Genomic DNA, 24,773 nt, shown 5'->3' on the forward strand with positions numbered 1-24,773 from the left:
TGATTGTTACAATATATGGTTGTATGGTTCATAAATGTAAAATTATTATTTTACATTCCTATAATTTTACTCTCAAAATTCGGAGTGATTTCCTAACATGTTTACAACTTCATTTGTGATGAAAACTCATGTGTTTCACCTTAGTCATATTGCTAGAATCTCAGGAACATAAAATAATAGTGAATTATATATGATGTGAGTAAGTAAGTACGCGCTCAGTAGTTAACTGACCATGGCACTGTACACATTATTTTCAATCGCTTGAGAAATTAGTAGCAAAGAAAGTCCCATAAAATTCTTACAAGATATAAATGTATTACATAAGATTCAAAAGTGTAAAAACAAACATCTGACATTGAATTTAAATGGACATGATAGATGGCTATGCAAGAAACAAACTTGTCGATCAGAAATTGGTTTACGCAATAATACATGGTTACTAGACCACAGTTGTCATTTGATACTATTATTTTGTTTATTTACTGCTGGTCAAAGGAATATACAACTACAAAATTTTGTAAACATGAATTGAGAATGGCATCAGAGGCAATCACAGATTGGAAAAACTATTTACATTAAGTATTGAAGATGTTATATTGAAGTATCAAAAAAAATGGCTGGACCAGAAATGACAGTAGAAATAGACAAATATAGTTTTTGAAAATGAAAATATAATAGAGGTCGTATGTTGCCAAATCATTTGGTTTTTTATAGGAATCTGTTGTAAAACACATGAGTGTTTTATGTATGCGGTGCCAGATAAGAAAAATGAAATGTTGCTTAGCATCATAACATATTTATGTCTGATAAGTGGAAAGCCTATGATAGAATTCCTTTATGGGAAGGTTATGATTTCCAACATTATACAGTGAACCATAGTGAAAATTTTGTAAATCAAGAGAGTGGTGCTCACACCCAAAATACTGAAAATGTGTGGGCATGTGCTAAGCAGCACAACAAGAAAGAAAATGGTACTACTAGAACTATGATTGATTCTTATTTATGTGAATTTTTGTGGTGAAATCGGCACAGGGAAGAAGATCTGTTTGAAGTAATGTTAGAAAATATTTCAAATTTTTCAAGTACTTTAATCAATTTGTTAATTTATTTGCTTTTTTTGTTTACTACGTTCATGTATTCATAATGTATGTATATATTGATGATTGTTATATATTTTTACAATTAACGATTTATTATTGATTTTCCAACTCAATGATTTATATTTCTTTGGTTCAAGGCAAATAATAATTATATTCCCTTGATTTAACACAAAAAAAAAAATAGAAAAAATCTATTTTTGACAAAAAAGTTTTTCAAAATTGAAAAAAATTTTTTTACAGTTTTCTCACCTGGAAATTATTTTTTTTCAACATAATAATTATTTTTGAGTTGATTTGGGCAAGAATTTTTGGGTGACATAAAACGAAAAAGTACCCAAATTTGATATATATATAGTTAGAAAAATGTTCAGTTCATATAAAGCATAGATTGTAATTAAGCAGAAAAGTGATGACAAAACAAAGCTAAATACAACTAATAGACAAGCAGTAGAATACAATTGCAAAATGACTGCTGAAGTTGGTCCAGGATAAGAGAGCATGGTCTTTAGTTGTTGAAATTATTAAAGTGATATAAGTAGAAAATAGTAATTTGTACCATAAAAATTAATTTTTCTATAGATCTTAGAAATTTCAAGTGTAAAGTGAAGTCAACAGGACTATGAGAAGGAAAGTAGAATACATATTCAGCAACAATGAACGATCAAATGTTTGTAACATAATGCTTATTAAAAATAAATAAATGAATAGTAAGCCTAAGGAATGAATTGCAACCTAACATATAACTACAGGCTTACACTCACTCTTTGACATACAGTTCAGATATGTTAATACAATTTAAACATTCTGTGTTTAAAAGGTACTATTCAGTGAAAATGTGAAAGACTTAAAAATAAAGGATTTACCAATTAAAGTACAAAGACAATCCTTACAACCATGATTACAATCTTTGTAATTGTATCAACCACCAATATAATATATAGAGTGGTTCTAAAATGCTGAGCTGCTATACTTTTTCGATTCTACTTGTAAAACTAAACAATAAATGTCCTCATAAAAAGTGGCAATTTCTCCTTCGTTCTCCCCCTGTCTGGCGTTTTGTTATTTTTATATAAAAATTGATATCTCAGGTTAGGATAGATGAGTCACATTAATATTTGGTAAGCATCTTGGTAATAAAGTTTTAAAATTAGCAAAAAATCAGGAATTAAATACTTTAGCAAATTACAAAATGGCCATGTGTATTTTTCAATTTGTTACATCTTCGTAAATATTAGTTTTATCAAAATTTATGTTATGTGCTAAAATATTAAGCCTTTTATTTTGAACAAAATGATGTTTTATTTTTTAAAAGAAAATTAATGTTGTAATTTTGTGTCTGTTTTAATGTCCTCCACTTCACATTCAGTTCGATTAAATATTGTTTTTATTTCTTGTTAATTCTAGTATTGTAAATTATTATCAAATTAAGTAATAATTTTTCACAGTAATAGACCTAATAATTAAAAAAATAAAATAAAATAAAATAAAATAATTAAATAATTAAAAATAAAATAATTATCTTATAGATAATTATTGTAGAACATTAGGTGTACTTCAACAGTTAACAATTGTTAAAAGTTACCAGAGATGTTCAAAGTGTCCATCGTTATAAATTTCATAAGTTCCAGTCTTTTTCTGAGAGATTGTCTTAACTGTTCAAAAATTCCGGGAGTATTCCTAATTTCTTGAAATTCATTTTGGATCCTTTGTTGAAGATCCTCAATGTTGAGTTGAATAAACAATATGTTTCAAATGGCCCCACAGGTAGAAGTCAAGAGGGTTTAAGTCAGGTGATTGGGCAGACCAGGGCACTGACCCTCCATACCTATCCATTTTTCATATAAAGTTTCACGCAGGACATCTGATACCAACTGACTAAAATGTGCTGGACTTCCATCATGGTGAAACCACATTTCCTTAATCAGAAAATTTGGAAAAGTTTTGGTTAAATGAGCAAGATAATTTTCTTCATTTGAATGATTTGGTAGAACGACAGGACCCAAAAGATAGTCATTAAAAATACCTGCTCATATGTTCAGGGAAAATCTTTGTTGATGGCTACTTTGGAAGATAAGATGAAGATTCTTATCGCTCCAGATCTGCTGGTTGTGATAGTTTTTAACACCATATATGATATAATTAATTGAGTATTTCACTAATTTTACTAATAACACAACTGTTTAATATAATAAATAATGAATAATTTTAATTTGCCTTAATCACACATTATTTTGTAAAAATGAACTCGTGAATTAAAGTATACATATATACATACAGTTTATCCTTGACGTAATCTACAGTAGTGTATCAGAAAATACAGAGGTAACACTTTGTTATAACCAGTTTAGAAAGATCCTGCTTCGATGAATTTGGCTGGTTTCTAGTAACTGAACCGACCAATATGAATGCACAGAGATGATGCTCAGAAACAATGGCCAGAGAGAGACTGTGGTCTGAGAGAGACGACGCACAATGAGAAAGTGAACACAACGAGAGACTGCTGAGAGTGACGAAGAAGTAGAAGTAGAAGTGACGAGAAGTGACCTGACTCTAGTGGCGAGCCAGCTTATATAGAGTAAGTGGAGCCGAGTGATGTCGATAGAAGCCGAGTCCATCCGAAAGGAGCTGTGTGAACGGTGAGGAGCCGCTAAATCGTCAGGCGCCGAGTGCATCCGAAAGGAGCCGAGTGAACTGTGACGAGCCGCTAAATTGTCAGGCGCTGAGTGCATCCGAAAGGAGCCGAGTGAATGTAACATGTTTACGTTTAGTTCTTCTTCTTTATTTTATTTTTTTAAACATTATACACATGAAATAATACAGAATTAAATCTTAATAAATAATCAATACAAAAGTCATAAATAAAAATCAACTGAGCATATATTTATATGTATGTTGAATGGAATTCATTAATTTCAGTGTATGAAAAAATTTTCTTATTTATAATTAAAATATTCATTAGATCGAAATACTGTTAAATTTTAGATGAAAAAAATCAAATACCAAACCAGTTGAATTAACTTAAAAACTGCTTTACGTAATGGCGTAAACACTTATTGTGAGAAAATTATTACTTAATTTGATACTAATTTACAATACTAGAATTAACAAGAAATAAAAACAATATTTAATCGAATTGAATGTGAATTGGAGGACATGAAAACAGACAAAATTACATCAATTTTCTGCCATAACGCAGCTATTTTTTAACTGATTTAAAAAAAATAAAATATCATTTTGTTCAAAATAAAAGGCTTAATATTTTTATGCACATAACATAAATTTTGATAAAACTAATATTTACGAAGATATAACAAATTGAAAAATACACATGGCCACCATTTTGTAATTTGCTAAAGTATTTAATTCCTGATTTTTTTGCTAATTTTAAAATAAATTGCTATTTTTATAAATTTTTATATCAAAACAAAATGCCAGACAGGGGGAGAACGAAGAAGAAATTGCCACTTTTTGTGAGGATATTTTTTGTTTATTTTTACTAGTAGAATCGAAAAAGTATAGCCAGCTCAGCATTTTAGATACACTCTGTTTATTGAATTTGAAAATACACAATTAAAATGGCAATAACTGGTGCCAGAAATAACTTTGGCATTCTAATAACTTTAGGCAAAAACAGTTAGTAACATTGTACAATACAGTACAATGCAGTTATAATTATAAGCAATGAAGAAACTAGCATTATTAAAATAAGTATTAAAGAAACCAGTTTAAAAACAAGGAGTTCAAAAAACTGCAAATACTTAGTTTAAAAAGGAATAACGACTATGTCATTATCTTCATATTTTAATAGATTTCAGATATTGTCTATATAATTAGTAATAACAGCATTAGTTAGTACCCACTCTCCTTTACATAGAAATTCTCTTTTTTATCATAAAAATTTAATATTATTTTTTCCTTTATAGTTCCTCCTCGCTAAGCCTTACAATATTTTTTTTTGTTTTTTAAAAAAAAAAACTGATTATGGTCATACCATTCTTATAGAATAAACAATAAAGGGTGTACAAAAAAAGAAAATCAGTGTTTTAAAGTTATTTAATATCTTTTAATTTTGAATTACAGTAATGAATCAAAATTAAGTGAAAGTATAATTCTTACTTACTCTTCACTTTACACATCCGATCATTTCAAACTGATTATGCCTTCAACAAATGTTATCGTCACTTGGAAAATCATAATTAAACTTTCTGCGCAATGTACAGTGAACTGTAACTACAGATTCTCATTTAGCGAACTGAAAATCAGACAAGGCTTTTGCACAGAAGTTGCTATCTTTGTTAGTGGTACTATTAGAAAGATAGGGAATCAGTCTACAGCTATATTCACAACTAAACTGTTTTTTGTGCTCTTTGATTCTAGCCATAAATCAACACTACACCTCATCCTCATTTGAGATTGTATCAAATTAAAACCCCGATATTTTTTTTTTTATACCTAGTACATTAAATAAGACCATCTTTCTTATATTTTCTAGGTAAGATTTACTGCTTGGAATTCATTAAAATTAAATAATATTTAGCAGTAGTATTCATGATAAGTATGTTAAACAAAATCTGTAAATAAGTTATTTGTAATAATTATTTGTTGTTCACTGATAATTGATTTTTTTTCTTTATAGGATTACAGTTTATTAAGTGAATTTAATTCCACATTCTCTAGGTTTGCAAAGGATAGTAAATTTGGTATAAATTATGTAAATAGTGCAAATTCTTTACTGCCATCATCAGTTCAATCATTTTTAAAAGAAGTTCCAAATTTTCCTTATTCTGTTTTAGCCAATTTTGGAAAGCAGTATAAAAACAGGTATGTATATTTCTTCTCAATGTTATTTTTACATTTTTAGCATAGTGAGACATTTGTAGCTATTCTCTACTAAGTAAAAACCGCCATATTGGAAAAATATGTTAACTCAGCAAAGTTAATTGGATTTAAATAAAAGAGGAAACTCCTTAACATGGAGTTCTGCACCCAGATATCTGTAAGGTGGATGAGTACTGTGTGTTATGCCTACAAATCTGCAATCTGTTATATTTCTGTTTCCATTGACACTGGTAGGAGGAAGCAATTTTTTAATTCTTTGTTGTTTCAATGCTGAAAACTATTTCTGCTTAGTTGTTTTTGTATAAAGTATTTTTTATTTATATATATATCACTGAAATTAATCTTTTTAAGATTTATATTATTCCACTGTACTGTTACATTATATCAAGAATATTTAATTTAACTAGTTTCTCAAGTATATTTAACTAGTTTTTTTTTTTTTTTTTTTTTTTTTTTTTTTAACAGATCTTATTTATTTATTTATTAAAAGGAAACGCATTCAGAAGTGTAAAGAAATATATGTATTACACAAAAACATTTTTTCCTTCTTAAATATTTTAATAAAATTGATCATAGTATGTAAATAACAAAAAATATATTGATATTCATTTCTTTGTTCATTTTCTGTTCATCAGTAGTGAATAATATCCTGCAAATCAAAAATACTGCCAACAATTTTTCCTTTGCTCCATTCCAAACAAAATTTCTGTGACCTCATAGTTAATGTTGGTTTCCACCCTGATGATTGATGTTTTGTCTGTGGATCATAAAAAAACACCATGTCTCATCTGTTACGATCTTGTTCTGAACATTTTGATTTTAATCACCAAAGTCTCCTACCAGAGACATGTGTGTTTTTTCTGATCTGCAGATAGCATTTTTATAACAATTGAATTTTGCATGTACAAATGTAATGCACATGCAGATCGTTATGGCGAATAAAGAGCCAACAGCCTCATATCCCAACTGTTGATGTTATTTTTTTGTCAAGTATATTTATCAAATATTTTTAACATGGTCAATATATATTGAAGTAATGGTCAGTATATATTGAAGTATTGTCATGAAATTCAGCAATAACATGACCATCTCTAAAACACATTTCCAAACATAAACTATTTTCTTCATTGTCAATTCTCCATATGCTTGTTCAAACAGCGATAATGTCTCTGGCAATGATTTCTTTAAGTAAACCTTAAAATTTGATACTTGTTAATTGCTCATTGCTGACATTAATCACTGTGACAAGCATGATACGAAACAAACAGTTTTAGTATTGTTGGGTGTGAAACGTTGCAACTGTATCATGACATCATGAGTGCTGCCAACATAAAAGCCAAAATTTTTTTATTATGGTTTCTATTCTAAATTATGAGGCAGTTTCAGAAACCTTTTTAACATACCTTTTTTTTTTACTTTAATTTTCATCACTTAAAATTGTTTGCGTGCAGATATATAAATTAAGATTTTTTGCCAAAAGGAGAGTAGGTTTAATTTTTTTGTGAGAGGATATGGTTGTCCATGGGTAATGCCTCTAATTAAGAAATCAGATGTTGCTAGTCTTTCAATCATATCTAATTAAAATAAGTTCATTGTCAAATTTCATTGAAACTGGTTCTACGTTCGTCCATAATCACATTAAAAACAGTAGAACAGAATAAAACATGATATCAGGTATAAACTGATAAACTCATTGAAGAAAAAACAATTTCCTTGAATTTTTTATAGAATACAAAGATAACAAGAGAATAAAATGCATGTTCATGATTATTTAGAGATGTTACTTCAGGTATAAATACAGCACAGATAACACTCACCGTGAAAATTATGTCAATCACCTAAAATAATCATGTTACAGTAAAATTTTCTATGTAAAAAGTGGTGGTATTGTTTATCCATTTGTGTTGAAGGAATTATTAAAATAAAAGGTCAACACTTCAATCACTGTAGCAGAATGGTAGCATTTCTGCCTTTCATCCAGAGGTTCCAGATTCAAATCCCAGTTAGGCAGCATTGCATTTTTCATATGCTACAAATCTCCATTTTCATATTCCCACGTAAAATCATCTTTGTAAGCTTCTACAATAAATTCATCAGTAAAAAAAAATAATTAATTTCTGTAAATGTTTTTTTGTGGCACTATGCAGCTACCTCTTACAAAATGTGATTTAATCAACAATCTATAAATGAAAACTATACCATAAAGTGTTACTCAAACTTTACTTCCTCTCAGTGATGATGTAATGGGGTTAATTTTGCACCTAAAATCATCCTCAAATTTAAAAAAAAAAAACTTTTTAAATTTGAGTATGATTTTATAATGTTATATAATCACATAAATCCACCAATTCTTTCAGCTTTAAGTTATTATCAATTTATATATTTACAAACATGTAGATTCTGTTTTATATGTACAGATATAATATGTTTAAGTGTTTAAAGGTTTATATATTTAAATACTCACATTGCTTAGGAGGTAATTGACAAAATTTTCGTTATAAATGTTCTATGTTTAAACTTAAATGCTTGAGAATTACTATTATTATTTATTTTTTCTTAATAGGTATTATAGTAGCATGTTGGATAATTCTACCAATATTGATTATACTTTTTATGATGGAAGTAACAATATCCCTGATGATAGTGTACAAGCTGTGTTAACAGATCTTGCTACAGTACTTGCCAAATCATTATATTATGTTATTACAAAAAATGATTATAAAGGCCCAGATTACTTAAAGTCTACATTTGTAAGTATTATATTAGTTGTGATTGATTGTATATTCTGTAATACTGTAAAAAATTTGTCTGCTAATTACTTATGTACATTTGCTATCTGCTGCGAAGTATTTTTAAGTTTTTTCATATTCAAATAACATCATAATATATAGGTATTCATTTTATATATAAAAATAAAATTAATTTTAATTTTATATAATTAATATTCTTCATGTATTATTAAAGAAATTGGGTGTGTGCACCTGGTGCTGTCTAAGCGTGGTTGGTGTAACAAGCTGATACGAAACAAACAGTTTTAGTATTGTTGGGTGTGAAACCACTACGCTGGTGTAGTGGTTAACTCATCATTGTAAATCAACTGATTTCAAAGTCAAGAGTTTTAAGTTCAAATCCTAGTAAAGGCAGTTACTTTTATGATTAATACTAGATCACGAATACCGGTATTCTTTGATGGTTGGGTTTCAATTAACCACACCTCTCAGGAATGGTCGACCTTAGATGTACAAGAATATACTTCGTTTACATTCATACATCTCATCCTCATTCATTCTCTGAAGTAATACCTTAGGTGGTTCCACAGGCTAAGCAGAAAAAGAAAGCATGGTTGATGTATATACCTGGATACTAATTTAAACTTTCAGCTGCTTCTTACACCAATGTATTTTACTGCTTGGATATTTTTTCTGCTGCTTCTCTTGTAGATAATTTTGTATTATCATTTCGTTTTGCTAATTATATTGAGATGACTTCATCAGTGGATTTTTGCATTAATGCATTATATTTGTCACTCAGTTGAAAATGTATAATGCTTTGTAATTTATACTGAATTAAATTGGAAATTATTAATATGAATTTGTCTCTTGTTTTTATAATATACCTAATTAAATATTTTAATTATTAAAGTTAAATCTAAATATTAGGTATCAAATTCCTTATTAAACCAAGCAATCTAAAATTTGATTCAGTTGATAGAAACACAAAATAATGACCAAGCTTATCATGATTGTAGCTCACCAGTAACACTGCACCTGCATTTACCAACATAACACATTACCACAGAAGTTAAATGACAAAATCATAAGTGTTAAATTAAAATTAAATTTACCATCTTTTTTCCATTTTTAACTTTACCTTTTATTTACAGAATGTTCATAAAGCATTTGATTACTGACATTTTTTATAAACGTAACTTAAATTTGAAAGTTAAAAATGTTTGATTTATTTTGTTTCACTTTTCTTCTTTTATCATCTTTTGTGACTGCATTATTCACTGCATTTAGTCACTCCATTATTCAAGTCTCTTCAAGGGTTTGTTTGGGCCTTGCAGTCCTTCCAGTACTTTTTCATGTATTACGATCTTCGTGCTCTTTCTGAGGTTGAAGATGTTTATGTTGTGTGAGTTTCTTCTTTTTGAGTGCGAAATTTGTTTTTTTGACCTTGATTTTTTCATTTAATTTTATCTTGTCTATGTTGTCTTCTGGTCTAAGGTCAGAAGGCGTTTCCTTTAGATCCTCTTTTTTTTCTGATCCATCTGCATCCTGTCTTGGTGTTTTTCAAGTTGTACTGTACCAGCTGTTCCAGTAGTCTCCAATCTTGCATCCTCATGGACAGGTTTAAAGAATCTAGTCTTTTACGCATGGTATCAGTGATGGGTACTAACTCTTTGTACACAACTTTGCTGGGCACAATACACCACTGCCTGTCTTTCTAGTACTTTTTGTTGATGCAGGTTCTTCTAATTCTTTAAATTTTCTGTAGTCTGTTAATCTTTGATTGTTCGTTCAGGTGGAAGAGTGTTGCATATGTAGCTTCCGGTTTTATAACTGTATTGTAGTATCCTATTTTTGCATTTATGGATGGACATTTTTTACTGTGGGTGTACTAGGTTAATTTTGGTGCTTTAGCTAGTTTGTTTGTTCTTGTTTGGATTGATGTTTTCTTGTTTAGGTTGTTTGTTATTATTTCTCTGAGGTATTTAAATTGGGTTACTGTTTGACTTTATTACTGTTTATGTTTACTTCCTTTAATTGTGTTGGTTTTTGCTTTAATACCTGTGTTTTAGCTTCATTGACTGCATTTGCTAGCAGTGTCAAGTCGTCAGTGAAACAGTTTGTTTTGATTTTTTGGCCTATTATTATATTTAGGGGCATTTTTTGAACCATTCCCTCATTACAGAAGTGTATCTGAAAATTTTAAAAACTAAGGCCTTATTATTTTGTTAAATTACTATTTACTAATCTTTTACTGACAATTACTTGCTTATATATTTTGAAAATTCAAATAATTCATTAACATATAGACAACTGGTAATAAAATTAAATATTAACAAAATAAAATTTAATATTTTATGAAATATAAATCACCAAGATACAGTAACTAGATAAATTAAACTTAGCATATTAATTTCCAGTAATCAATTTTCACAGCATCATCATAAAATGAATATTTTTTAGTATAGTTATAGAATTCAACACCAGCTAAAGGTATAGGATCATGCGAAAATTGATTATTGGAAATTAATATGGTAAGTTTAACTTATTTACTACTGTGGTTTGTATTTTATATAATACTAAATAAATATATATTATATTCATTTTTTAACATATTCACCACCATTGTCCAAGCATTTAGTAATCAGCTTTTATTTCTCCAAGTCGTAGAAGTCCCAAATGCTAATCCTTTCTGAAGATGTTTCTTAACACTTCAACTGACAATGCTAATTTTGTTATTTTTGGCCATTATGATTTCAGAGTCGATATGAAAATAAATATTTTGGTATGCTATAATTTGAGTTTTGTGTCATATTGTCATAATACGAAAAAAAACACTTTTGGTCACTGGTGTCTGCCATGGCACGTAGTGAATGATTTTAATGCATTGTGCCATGCTGGTCATGTAGTCGAGTGAGTGGTGCGCTCAAGGCTGAATAACTTCTGTACTGATGTAAGGCCATTTCATGTCCTGCTGTTTGTGTGCATTGTATGGTCATTCATATTCTTTATTACTTTCATAATATATTTTGTTTTTTTTTTTTTATGTGAATGGAGTTGATAACAATTTTATTCAAAAATAAAGCGTCCAATAAATGTGATTGGCTGTACAAGATTAAAAATTTAGTAAATATCCTAAATACAAATTTTGCAGCATTATACTCCAATTGAATCGATGTGTATTGATTTATTTGAGAGCATGTTGCCATTTCGTGGGAGAATACTATTTAGGCAGTATAACAAACAAAAAAGGCACAACTATGGCATAAAAGTCTTCAAATTATACAGTGTTCCAGGTTATGTATATAAACTTCAAATATATGTGCGTAAAAACCTGCATGTATTTTCTTTTCTTGAGGATATAGGAAAAATGGTATGTTGGTGTATGAAATTACATTCTGAGGTAACACTTAGATTCTGACCATTTTGATGATGGTGATGAAATTTCACCTGTGACTGCTTTTAACAAAATTTGATTACACACTTTCACTATCAGATAGATAGTTTTCTTTTCTTAGTCATAGTGTAGTACACTGATGGGATTGTCACACATGGCATTTGCATCGGTGGCATCCTGACTGAAGCAAGAACAAGGCTGAGAGGTGCCTTTTGCTGAGGTTTTGAAGATGACTTTTGGTAAAGCGTGTAAGCATCATTATTGTTTGCCGTGTTTCAATAAATAACATCGGTACTGGTCTTGTACATTTAATTTTTTCTAACTTGACTTTTGACTCATATTATTTGTTATATTTAAAAAAAAGCATGATTTCTTCATTTTTATTTTTTTTTATGTATTGTTTAGAAATCATTTGTATTTTATGTATTTCATTTTTTTTAAGTGTATGTACAGAGTTAAAAAAAATAAAAGGTATTTTTATGTTCTATTAAGTATCATTCTACTTCATTTTTACCTCCCAAATTATGAACCTGTCAATAGTCACTTAGAAATCATTTTTAAAACCAAGTTGTAGTACTTTACAGATAGGCCATGCCAGTCACAGCAAATAGTAAAATATGAAGTGTCAGGCTATCTGGAAGAAAACTCACTTTCATTTTGTGATGCATGGAGTTTGAGTTCAAGCATTGAAATGGAGCTGGCAAACAGCATTCTCTTCCTTTCGTTTTGAATAATCGATCAAAAACATCTCAATGTCCTAAAATATGTATTGGCAGTTATTATTTTGCCTTGAGGTATAAAGCCAATCAGGAGAACATCTACATTCAAAAAAACTGCACCCATAATTTTTTTGGTTGAGATTAATTTTCTGAATCTCCTGATTTTGGGGAAATAGTAGTATTATCACCTCCATTAAAATTATTTTTCAATCAGGAGTAGCTAGTAAATCCAAATTGCATCCCCATCACAATAGAATACAAACTCTCATCTCCTTCCTCTGCATAATGTATGAGAAATGTAAGCATGGAATCTGCATTTTCTTCTATTTATCAGTTAACACTTTGACACCTCTTAACCAATTTCAACACATTTTTGTAGCTTAAATTTCTATCCACACCTTTATGAATTACAATCATAACCACATAAAGCATCAGTTGACTTAATTTTCTTATTGTGAAACATCAGTTTTGATCAATACGAAGTCTGTTCAGAAAAAACAAAACAATTTTAATTGTGCACCTACAGAGATATTTAGTGACATGCATTTGGCAGCATTGTGTTCTGCATAACCTTCTCTGTAACCGCATGTTCTTGATTGTTGTTATCTCATCTAGTTTTCTTAAATTAAAATATGAATTTAACATGGATTTCAATTGGGTGTTCCAGATGCCTTCAAACTTCATATCAGTTATTGTAAACTCCATTTTTTCTTTATTTTCTTTGTTCCTCAATTCGTAGATTAGTTAGTAGGTTTTCAATAAACATATCATTTTTAACCTTGTGCTTCCTTTATTTTCATAAGAACTGCAGTTGACATCCTTTATTGTTTGATTTATGTATTCCAATTTTCTTCCTCTGTATCACTTCTTTTGAACATAATTCCTTATTATTGTTTGATTAATTCTCTCATGCATTATAGTATGGCCAATACATTTTACAGTATCTTTCCATATTCTTTATTTTCCTATTCTATCAAAAACTTCTTCATTTATGACTTTATCAATGTACCATATTTTCAATAACTTCCCCGAGCACCATATTTCATAACTGTGGTCCAGTATCATAGCTGTACAGTGCTATACTCCATACATAAGCCCTTAAAAATTACATGCTTTAAATTTTTAATAAACATCTATTTCATATAAATTCTCAACGCACTGATTCTGCATTAAGTAGCCTGTTTTCATCCATTGTGAAAAATGCTTTGTTGTGATTTTTTTCTTCAATATTTTTTCAGAAGAAACTGAAGAATTATTATAACTTTAATCATGCTGACGTGTTGAGAGCCATAAGAGGTCTTTTAGTTCTTTATCCCTGTTACACAAGAAGTGAAAAACTAATATGAATTAATTGTTTACTTTTCTAAACACATAATTTTCCAATCTGTTGTAGCTCACTTCATAAACATATTATTATTCTTGCTCACTAGGCAACAGTGATTCAAATAATAGTTTTTTTATTACTCAGTGATTTTTTTGACCAAAAGATTTGGTAAAAAAATTTTCATTAACTTTTGTAATAAATTATTTTTTTAACTGTTTCAGGTTGATAATTTAATGCACTGTTATCTAGATACAACACATTGTGAGTTATTCAAAGAAGCATTCCCCTATGAACCCAGGACTCCATATGAACCCAATAGTGTTTATGTTGGAGTTGCTCGATCTGAAAATGTTATTGTTACATTTACACAGTCTTCATTAGCTTTTCTGACCGGAAATAAAACTGATTTGTCTTTTCTGAGTTGTACTGAAGCTAAAGCAGATGAAGGAGTAAGTAAAATACAAACTGATGAATCCTTAGTTTAATATTTAATATTTTAATATTAATATTTTTACTAAAGGCTCAAAATTGATCACTAAAATGAAAAAGTTACATTTTATTTTTTTTTTCTACTTACTGAATAATTTTCATGTTAAAAAAAATTTGTGGTGATGAGGTACCTGTGATAATCACATCTATATTCTTCATATAGATATTTATCCTCGCATAGATATTTTTCCTAACTGAGATGATTTTATTGTTTATAAGACTATATCTGTAGATACAGTAATTAAAAAATAATTATTTGAAAAGTAATATATTTTACTTTTCCTTATTCAGAGAATAAGGAAAAGGATATTGGCTGTAAAAAATTGCTAAATTCTTCCTTCTTTTATAGTGGTGTAAATAAAAATGAAAGAAAAAATTCAACGGTTGTTATTTTAGTCACTAAAATATGTTCAAGATATGTAGTATCAGTGTGGTCATCAATGAAATATTACCAAAAGTTAATTTGTGACTCAGAAAACATGAAGTAGTTGTATAATGTTGAGTGTAAGCACCAAATGTACTTCCTCCTGCAGTTGTGGAGGATAAATTTCTGCAACTTATAATTAAAATAATCTTTTTACTTTATTCTTTGTGAATGATTGTATCATTTTAACTAAAAATAGAGAAACTCTCAACCCAGTGGTTAGGAAGTTAGATAATGTATACTGTAGAGGATTTGAAAATAAATATGAATAAAAGCAAATACCTGGCTGTTAGTGACAATTTTAATGAAAATCTATCTGTGGATGAAATTAGAGAGTTAATTCACAGGAACAGAATGAAGATCTTGAAGCGTGTGTTTAATTTAATTATATGAATTATGAGGAAATAAATGTCAGGGTGAATAAAGGTAGACTGTTTTAAGGCTGTAGTGAATTAACTAGATGAATTAAAGCAGTATATAGTGTTTGGCGTGGTAGGAACATTACAAAGGAGATGACGAAAAGGATTTATGGAACTGTGATTTAAAATGTAATTCTGAACAGATCTGAAGTGGGATATAAAAAAATAAATGAAAACTACTGGCTACAGAATTGGATTTGTTGCAGAAGAGCTCAGAAGGACCAGCCTGGATCACATACAGAATGATCTGTACTGCAAGGCATGGAAATAACAGAAGATATATTAGATTTTATGCAGCACCAAACAGTTTGGTTTGAACATGTGAGCCAAATAGGGAATGAAAAATGGTTGCGTAGAATGTTTTATGGATTTCAGCATAAAGGAAACAAAGAATGTTGCCCTTAAGATGATGTTCACAACCATTTGAAATGGAAATTGAATGCAGGGAAGTGGTTGCAGATAAGAACTTTTTTAAAGTAAATTTTTATTAAAAAAAAAAAACCACTAAAAATCTAAAGGTTAGTTTACCCTAATCATTAGAATTATTAAATATACCATCACATTTATCCCAATAATGTAATTGTCTTTTAAAAGTTGAATTTATAAGTTGTTCTATGATCATTTCCGCATTTTGTTTTTATACTCATATCTTTCCTCTAAAAGTTTTATTTAAATAATATTGAATATCATTGAGTATAAAACATGTTTGAGTTTTTTTGGGAATCTCCAATACTGTGATAATTGTAGTACATAACATTTTACATCTGTAGTTCTATGATAGTAAAATATCATTTCCACTACTGAAGAAAATATGTAGTACAAGAAAATTTACCTACAACCATAAAATTTAGGACTCTTTTAGTTATAAATTTTTGATAACAAAATACTTATAGCCTTGCAAAGAAGAAGGAATAAAAACGTAAAATATCTTTGGACTTGGCACGTGATCAATGTGTGATTATATTGTAGCATGCATATACATATATTACTAGCATGCAAAACATTAACTCTCAGTATATTCACTATGGAAGTTTTTTAATTTTCTTATTTTCCATTTTAGTCAATTTTTTTTTAAATATTGTCTGAAAAACTTTCCAAATATGGCATGTTTACACAAGATCCCCAAGGTTCTATACCTTTCAACTGATGTCGGTTGAAGAGGTAATTTGTCTTTGTAATACAGCAAAAAAGACACAAAATAAGAAAATAATTAGACGTATAGATTATTCTTTCTTTTTTTAATTTCATTTTGACAGTAAAGTTTTACTCATTTATTGAAATTCTGGAGAATCCTTACCAATAAATTACCGTTTATAATATTGGAAGAGGAAAATGAAGGTAAAGTAGGGTTTTTCAAGTCTTTAAAACTACTAATTTTATAAAAAAAAGTGTTGTCAGGTCTACTTTAAAGCTATGATATAAAATTCTTTGCATTTAGTATTCTTTATTTACTGTTTTGGTAGTAAGTGCTCGTTTACTGATCTTCAATCATATTAATTTTCATAATTTTGTAAGTCATAAATATCATGATAAATTACTCGTTTTTGGGTAATTTTACCAACACATGTCCCCTTACATTATGAATAATACTTTTGTGTATTTCTCTATAACCATTACTTATCCAAATATGATTAGAATCACAGGAAATTAAAACTTTGCTTTTTAATTTGAATTTAAATGTATTTATTTATAGTTTTACATTATTTGTTGTTTTTATAATATAAAGGATGACTATAACCAAAGTAGTATAATTATATTATAATTTTTGATTATTCAATAAATGCCAAGCCCTGAATTTAGGATAGTCAAAAAAGCTGCTAAGAATAAAAAGTTATTTTTTTTTTTTACAAGGGATAAATGAAGATATATGATGCTACTGCTTAATCTTGCTAATTTACTTACCTATCTCTTAGTAACCTGTGTGGAATCCCTCATTACACTTTTGCATATTGAAGGAGGAGCTTGCATACAGGTGGCCCATGCAAACCCACCTTCATGTAAATGTTTATTGATTACATGAGTTAAGAAAATTATGTATATGTTGTTGACACTTATTATGATTGCGTATGTATGGTAATTTAAAATTGCATACTGCTTGTCCTATACTAGTAAATAAGTATATAAAAAAGTGAATTTTTTGTAAGGTTCCAATACTGTATATATGATATAATATTAGATGTCCTTCTTGAAAGGATTAATCGTTTTCCTAAAGCAGTCATTACATCCATTTTTATGTAATATCAGATCAAAAAGATAACTATTTCTTAACCAGTGAAGTTTTGTTTTTATTTTTTAGTAAACCATTATATGTTCTTTATAATGTTATGAGTTGACTTATCCAACAATAGGACAGTCATTTTTATGAAAGTTCATCATAAATCAATCTACTGTCTCAGTATTTTATAACAGATTATCAAATTTCTGTACTATAATTATTAGAATATTTTTTGATAATTAGTTTTAATGAAAAATTAAAAGCCTCAATAAAAAGTTAAAAAAAAATTATAACTAACAGAAGTCATGCAAAATTGACAAAAGTTCTGACGACGGTATTCATTGAAATAATTTTGTACCATAAATTTTGTATTTGAGAAAGTTATCAAAACCAGTGGTAGATATTCAAAAAATGCCTGTTTAATCCCAATTTTACTATCAATTTTTAACCAAAAATATGACTTGACCTTATTAATATTTGTTTTACAGTGTTATAAGAACTTAATTTCTTAATGTATATAGGCCTTTTAAACTAACCCTATAATGTTTTCCTGTTACTTTTTCTTTTATAATTTCTTCTTGAATTTAAAATGAGGCTGTGAAAAACATGTAAATAAATTGTCAGTTGCATGGCCAAAAAACTACATTAAGAGTCATTTTATATAAAAAAAGTAGTTGTAAAAGAGTTACTTGTTTATTTATAAAGTTGAATATCCTTAAATAATTGATTAAATTTAATTAAACTAGTGGCCCATTGCTGTTTTGCATCATCATTTTTACAAAGTTAATGTTATATATATTTTTTTAAATCTGCTAAAAACTTATTCCATCTACAATCATCTATGTATCATCTTCAATCTCCATGTGTTTCTTTTTCCTTTCCTACCATAGGTAAAAATACATGGTCAGAACTTTTTTGGCAGCCCATCTAACATTCTACTGGATGGATCAGGCTGATTTTTTTTCTGCTGGGAATGCCCTGCAGATATATCATCAAGCATTGATGGTGATTTAAAGTGATTTTTTCCCGTGAGTAATAATCTCAGAAAGTTCCTCAATCAAGGAATAAATGAGGATTTCTAGAGAAGACTCAAGTTTGAGATCTGATAATGTTTGATTACATATCTTTTGGTCATTCCAAACAGAATAATAAAAAAATCAGCCTGATCCGTCCAGTGGAATGCCAGATGGACAGGAAGTAGGTTTTAATATTGTATGCTCAAAATCTATTTCCAGTCCAGATTGGAATGGATATTTCCAGGACAATTTCGCTTGGAATGGCTGGCAAATATGTCATCAAGCATCAACAGGCCTTCAAAGTGATTTTCTTATGAGTAATAACTTGAGAAACTTCTTCAAGTAAGTAATAACTGAGTATTTTTTGAGGAACTTTCAGAGGATACAGAAGTTTGGGATCTAGTGAACTTAATGATATATCTGTGGGTCATTCTGAGCAGAATAAAAAAAATCAGCCCAATCCATCCAGTAGAATGCCTAAAAAGACTGGAAATAGATTTTCAGCCAAATATTTTTAACATATAAGATTAGTATGAGTGTTTCATTTTAATCGTACCAGGTGATTTTTTCATAAATGACGCAAAAAAATTACCTAAACAAAAGTGACTCACATTGGAAAGGACACCCTATGGTGACCTTGGACTTGACCTTGACTGTTATTTGACGTTTAACATATTTTTTTTCAAATGTAATGACCTAATTTTAACCCCACCAATGTAAAGATCAGAAAAGTTTACAATGGAATATGTAGTCACATACATGACCTTGGACCTTTTTTAAGGTCATATGGTTAACCATCAGAGATAGTGTTATATGAGTTACACATTTTTGAAGATCATACAATGTTCCAGGCCATTTATCTTGCATGCTATGGGAAAGAGCATAAAAATTACTTTACATTATCGTATAACATTATCTCTGATGGTTAGCCAAGTTACTTACAAAACACGGTCCACGGTCATATGTGTGACAACTACATATTCCAATCTATGTTGTTCTGCTCTTTTCATTGGTGGGGTCAAAAATAGGTCATTCCATTTGAAAAAATTGTGTTAACCTGGAAACAAGGTCAAAGTCAAATCCAAGGTCACCATGAGGTGTTCCTCTCAAATCTGAGTAACTTTTGTTTAGATCTTATTTTTTTATATTGCATAGTTTATGAGAAAATTGTCTGGGGAAATTAAAATCAAACACCCTGAAAAAAGTCTTAAGATCATATTGTGACCCCATATATATTTCAATGTAAATTTTTCTCCTCTATTCAATGATGGGATCAAAAATAGGTCATTCCATTAAATTGTGTTAACCTTGAAATAATGGTCAAGGTCAAATCCATGGTTACCATGAGGTGTCTGCCCTCCAATCTAAGTAACTTTTGTTGACGTATTTATTTTGTATTATGCATATTTTAGGAGAAAATCTTCTGATGCAGTAAAATTAAACACTGTATATAACTTTCTGAAAATTCAAACAGTTCATCAACATACTGATCACTGTGCCAATTAACCTCAAATAACAAAATTACCATCAAACAGTAACAGAAAACCTAAAAAAATTAATACCAAAAGTCGACTTCTGCAGGCTCCTGCATCATCACTCAGTACAAAACTCTACAATTATATCCAACAAAAATAAATAAATAAAAACTTAAACATTTAGTAGACATAAAACCTAACAACCACAAACCTTGAACAACACAAGTCATTGCCAACTGACACGACAGTTGTTCACAGTGAACAACTCATATTAATTAAATTAAATTTATTTATCCTGCTCAAGCTTGGCTCTGGCTATTTGTGGCAAATGTTATTTTATTGTCACTATTGTTTTTTACTTTTTTTGCATTTCAGCAACATTTAAAATAAATTAATTCCTTTTTATGTAAATAACCTGTTACCGTTCAATTTTGAGCCATTGCATTTGGATTCATTTTTTGTCAATAAGATTCTAGTTATTTTTATTGTTTAGTTATAAATATCATATCATTGGAACTGCTGTGTATAGATGAATACATAAATATTTAATTCAGGTCACATCATAATTATATATTACATAAACCACATTAGGGGCTATTATATTATAATCGTTATAATTAGATGTATACTGTAGATGTAGGTTCGTCCTCAAAAGCACAAAATTGGTTTGCATACACTTATCGAACTGCAAGTTAATAAAGGATACTTGGTATTGGTTTTTTCCTTTGTATCATTTTTTCATTTAGCAATTCTATTGATAAAGTTTTTCTTTATTGTCAAAAAGAGTAGGATAAATAGCCCTAAATGATAATCATAATAAAACAGTTTGTAAGTAAGTAATAATATAGAAATAATCATATATTTTTTATCAGCTGTTCTGTATGTTTTAGGAGTATGAATACATTTTTATTGCTGGAAAGTCAGGTTCAGGAGAGTGCTACAAATCTAATTCAAGATTTACTACAGCTGTTAGCCCAGCATTTGAAATTGCAGGTAATTTCTGTGTTTGTTTTTATGCACTAAATATTTAAATCCACTAGATAGATATTTCTTTGTTTTTGAAATGTGGTTAAATTATTCATTCAATAATAATAATTATTCGCCACATATTTCTAAGTATTTTATTCATTTCATTAAAATATACTTTTTTTAATAAGGATTGTGAATCTAATTTTATTTACTTTTAGGTAACATAATTGGTATATTATTAGACTGAATATTTACAATATATTTTTTATAGTTGTATGTAGTTAATTTTAAATTTAATTTATATGAACAATTTTTTGTGGTGATAGAAAAATCTGGAACTCTAAACATTGGACTATTATTTATTTATTTTTTTAGATTTGTTATTTTGTAATGATTTTGATTATTATTAAGCTTTATTTTTTCTGTATTACTAAATTTATTTTATTTGTTATTAATATTATTTTGTTCTTTTAAAAATATGAATGAACAATATTTTCTACATTTTTGGTTTCTTTTATAAATTTAATACTATTTTTATATTTGTTTTAGATTATGACTGGTCATCAGGAAAATATTCATCATGGACTGAATCAGTGTGGCAGGATTTGAACTTAAGAATGTTTCTTAAACCATCTCGGCAACAAGAGATTCAAACTTTTCTTGTAGGACTTTTTGTTCTCTTACTTTCTTTTTTCACTGTTTATTGGATCAAATCACGAGCTTCATTTCTATTTCACACAAAGTAAGTCTTAGACATAAATTTACTACATTTCATTTTTTCTTATAATTTACTTTTAAGCATGCTTTCCAAATTGGTGAAGATATCTTACATAAATCTTTTGGGAGATGTGTTTTGAATATGCATTTTGTGGGCTCTCTTCCTCCTTACTTTAATTATTTCTTTTGTTGAACTAGCTTTCATATACCCTCTCTACTTCAGTTTTGTGAAATATTACTATTTAAGTACATTGTTTGAATCATGATCCTACTAAAAACATTCATAAGAACAAAAATTTTTTTTCTGTTAATTAAGTGAATTAAATCATATGGTAACATATACAACTTGTAGAGCTAAGTATGTGATCAGTATTATTGGCCAATGTTCAGTAACTTCTTCTTCACGATAGTGGAATATCACATACATTTTAGGTGATACTAACATAATTTGTTATAACATGACACAGACAAAGAAATCACCATTATAACACAAGTTTGTTAAAATTCATTGTTTTGTATAATTTCAATCAGTCATTTTCTTACAGTTAGATTTTTACTGTTAATGTTTCATCATGTGAGCTGTCTTAATTGTTCAGATGTGGGGCATAATACATATCACTGTGTGAGATTTTATCACCATAAAGCTTAAATGATGATCTAGTAACGTGCCTCTTACTTAAATTAAACCATCTTATACATACATCACCTAGAGTTTAGTTAAATACCTGCAGAAACATAAGTATGAAGGTTAATCTCCACCAGGTTGGTGTAGTGGTGAACTTGTCATTGCAAGTCAGCTAATATGAAGTCGAGAGTTCTAAATTTCAAATACTAGTAAAGGCAGTTACTTTTCTAGGATTTGAATACTAGATCATGGATAACATTATTCTTTGGTAGTTGGGTTTGAATCAACCACACATCTCAGGAATGGTCAACCTGAGTCTGTTCAAGACTACACTTCATTTACATTCATACATTTCATCCTCATTCATCCTCTGAAATAATATCTTACTGTGGTTCTGGAGGCTAAACAAAAAAAGAAGTATGAGTTATTAACAAAAAAAGAAGTTATGGGTTATTCCACATATGGGTTCAGATATAGAGTTGTATTCTCTTGTACAGATTTTTTATCTATACTATTGCATTTCCTTCCTAATACAAAAATTATAACTAGTGTTATAAATATTGGTTTTTGTTATTATCAGAACAGATGTGAAGGTTTGTCCCTGTAAGCTGATATCCATTAGTGGTTGCTTAAATATAACCACTAATGAAGGCTTTATGGAAAAGAAAATGAGCAACTGCTTCTAAGTTCATTTTCTTCTTTTTTGCCAAGCCTCAGTTGACTGATTTGATGTTATCTTCAATCCTTTGTATATTTTTAATTTTTTAATATCGACCTATTTTTGCTGCCTTACACTGTCAAATATTTCAATATTTTTCTCCCTCCACAGTTCTTATCTTCTACATATATCTCCGTTATAAAATTAATTACACCTGGAGTCTTAATATGTAGTAGTCTAGCCTGTTTCATCTCTACAAGGATTTGTTAACAATTTTTTCCACTCTCTGTTCATGTTAAGACCTCTTCATTTTGAATATTATTAACCCATGTAATTTTGAACATTCTGTAGCATCACTTTTTAGAAACCTATATTTTTTAACTTTTTGTTCTTCTAACATCTGTTTCACAACCATAAAGCTTTACACCTCACACATATTTTCAAGAATTTATTTTTAATTCTTATGTATATTTAATACAGAATACTTTTTTCATGAAGATAACTTTAACTTGCTTGTGCCAATCAGTATTTTGTTACCCATTTATTATAATCTTATTCCCTAAATATCAAAGTTATGTAACTTCTAGTATAATGTTTTTTGATATTCTTAATCCCTTATTATCCTATTTTTCCTAACCATTTCTTATGTTACTCGTAAGTCTTTTTTTCTTTCTAATTGCCTCTTCTTGAGTAAAATAACAGTAACAAAATTTTATTTGTCTGGTTTTATTATAAATAAAAGTAACAATTGTTTGTTAATAATTAAAATTTAATGATTACAATGTAATAGGGTGACATTACTTGATATAATTTAATTTTGTAATGATTATATTATGTACTTTTTATTAATTTGTGTGTTAATACCATATGAATATTAACAAGCAAAAAACCACTTTTTTTTTTACAGCAATACCCAAATTTTTTTTTTGTCTTCAGTCATTTGACTGGTTTGATGCAGCTCTCCAAGATTCCCTACCTAGTGCTAGTCGTTCCATTTCAGTATACCCTCTACATCCTACATCCCTAACAATTTGTTTTACATATTCCAAACGTGGCCTGCCTACACAATTTTTCCCTTCTACCTGTCCTTCCAATATTAAAGCGACTATTCCAGGATGCCTTAGTAATGTGACCTATAAGTCTGTCTCTTCTTTTAACTATATTTTTCCAAATGCTTCTTTCTTCATCTATTTGCCGCAATACCTCTTCATTTGTCACTTTATCCACCCATCTGATTGTTAACATTCTCCTATAGCACCACATTTCAAAAGCTTCTAACCTTTTCTTCTCAGATACTCAGATTGTCCAAGTTTCACTTCCATATAAAGCGACACTCCAAACATACACTTTCAAAAATCTTTTCCTGACATTTAAATTAATTTTTGATGTAAACAAATTATATTTCTTACTGAAGGCTCGTTTAGCTTGTGCTATTCGGCATTTGATATCGCTCCTGCTTCGTCCATCTTTAGTAATTCTACTTCCCAAATAACAAAATTCTTCTACCTCCATTATCTTTTCTCCTCCTATTTTCACATTCAGTGGTCCATCTTTGTTATTTCTACTACATTTCATTACTTTTGTTTTGTTCTTGTTTATTTTCATGCGATAGTTCTTGCGTAGGACTTCATCTATGCCGGTCATTGTTTCTTCTAAAT

At 28.9% G+C, this 24,773-nt stretch overlaps 1 protein-coding gene across 1 annotated transcript in view; it reads left to right on the forward strand.

Moving 5' to 3' along the window:
• Nct (Nicastrin) overlaps window positions 1-24,773 on the forward strand; it is a 60,769-nt gene that overhangs the window by 33,856 nt on the left and 2,140 nt on the right. The window contains exons 8-12 of the mRNA XM_075359925.1: window positions 5,737-5,921; window positions 8,503-8,689; window positions 14,330-14,557; window positions 21,037-21,139; window positions 21,665-21,857. Coding sequence (XP_075216040.1) covers window positions 5,737-5,921; window positions 8,503-8,689; window positions 14,330-14,557; window positions 21,037-21,139; window positions 21,665-21,857 — 896 coding nt within the window. The remainder of the gene's footprint in view (window positions 1-5,736; window positions 5,922-8,502; window positions 8,690-14,329; window positions 14,558-21,036; window positions 21,140-21,664; window positions 21,858-24,773) is intronic.

This window comes from Lycorma delicatula, chromosome 3 (genome assembly GCF_047948215.1).
Source record: "Lycorma delicatula isolate Av1 chromosome 3, ASM4794821v1, whole genome shotgun sequence".
Lineage (NCBI taxonomy): Eukaryota > Metazoa > Arthropoda > Insecta > Hemiptera > Fulgoridae > Lycorma > Lycorma delicatula.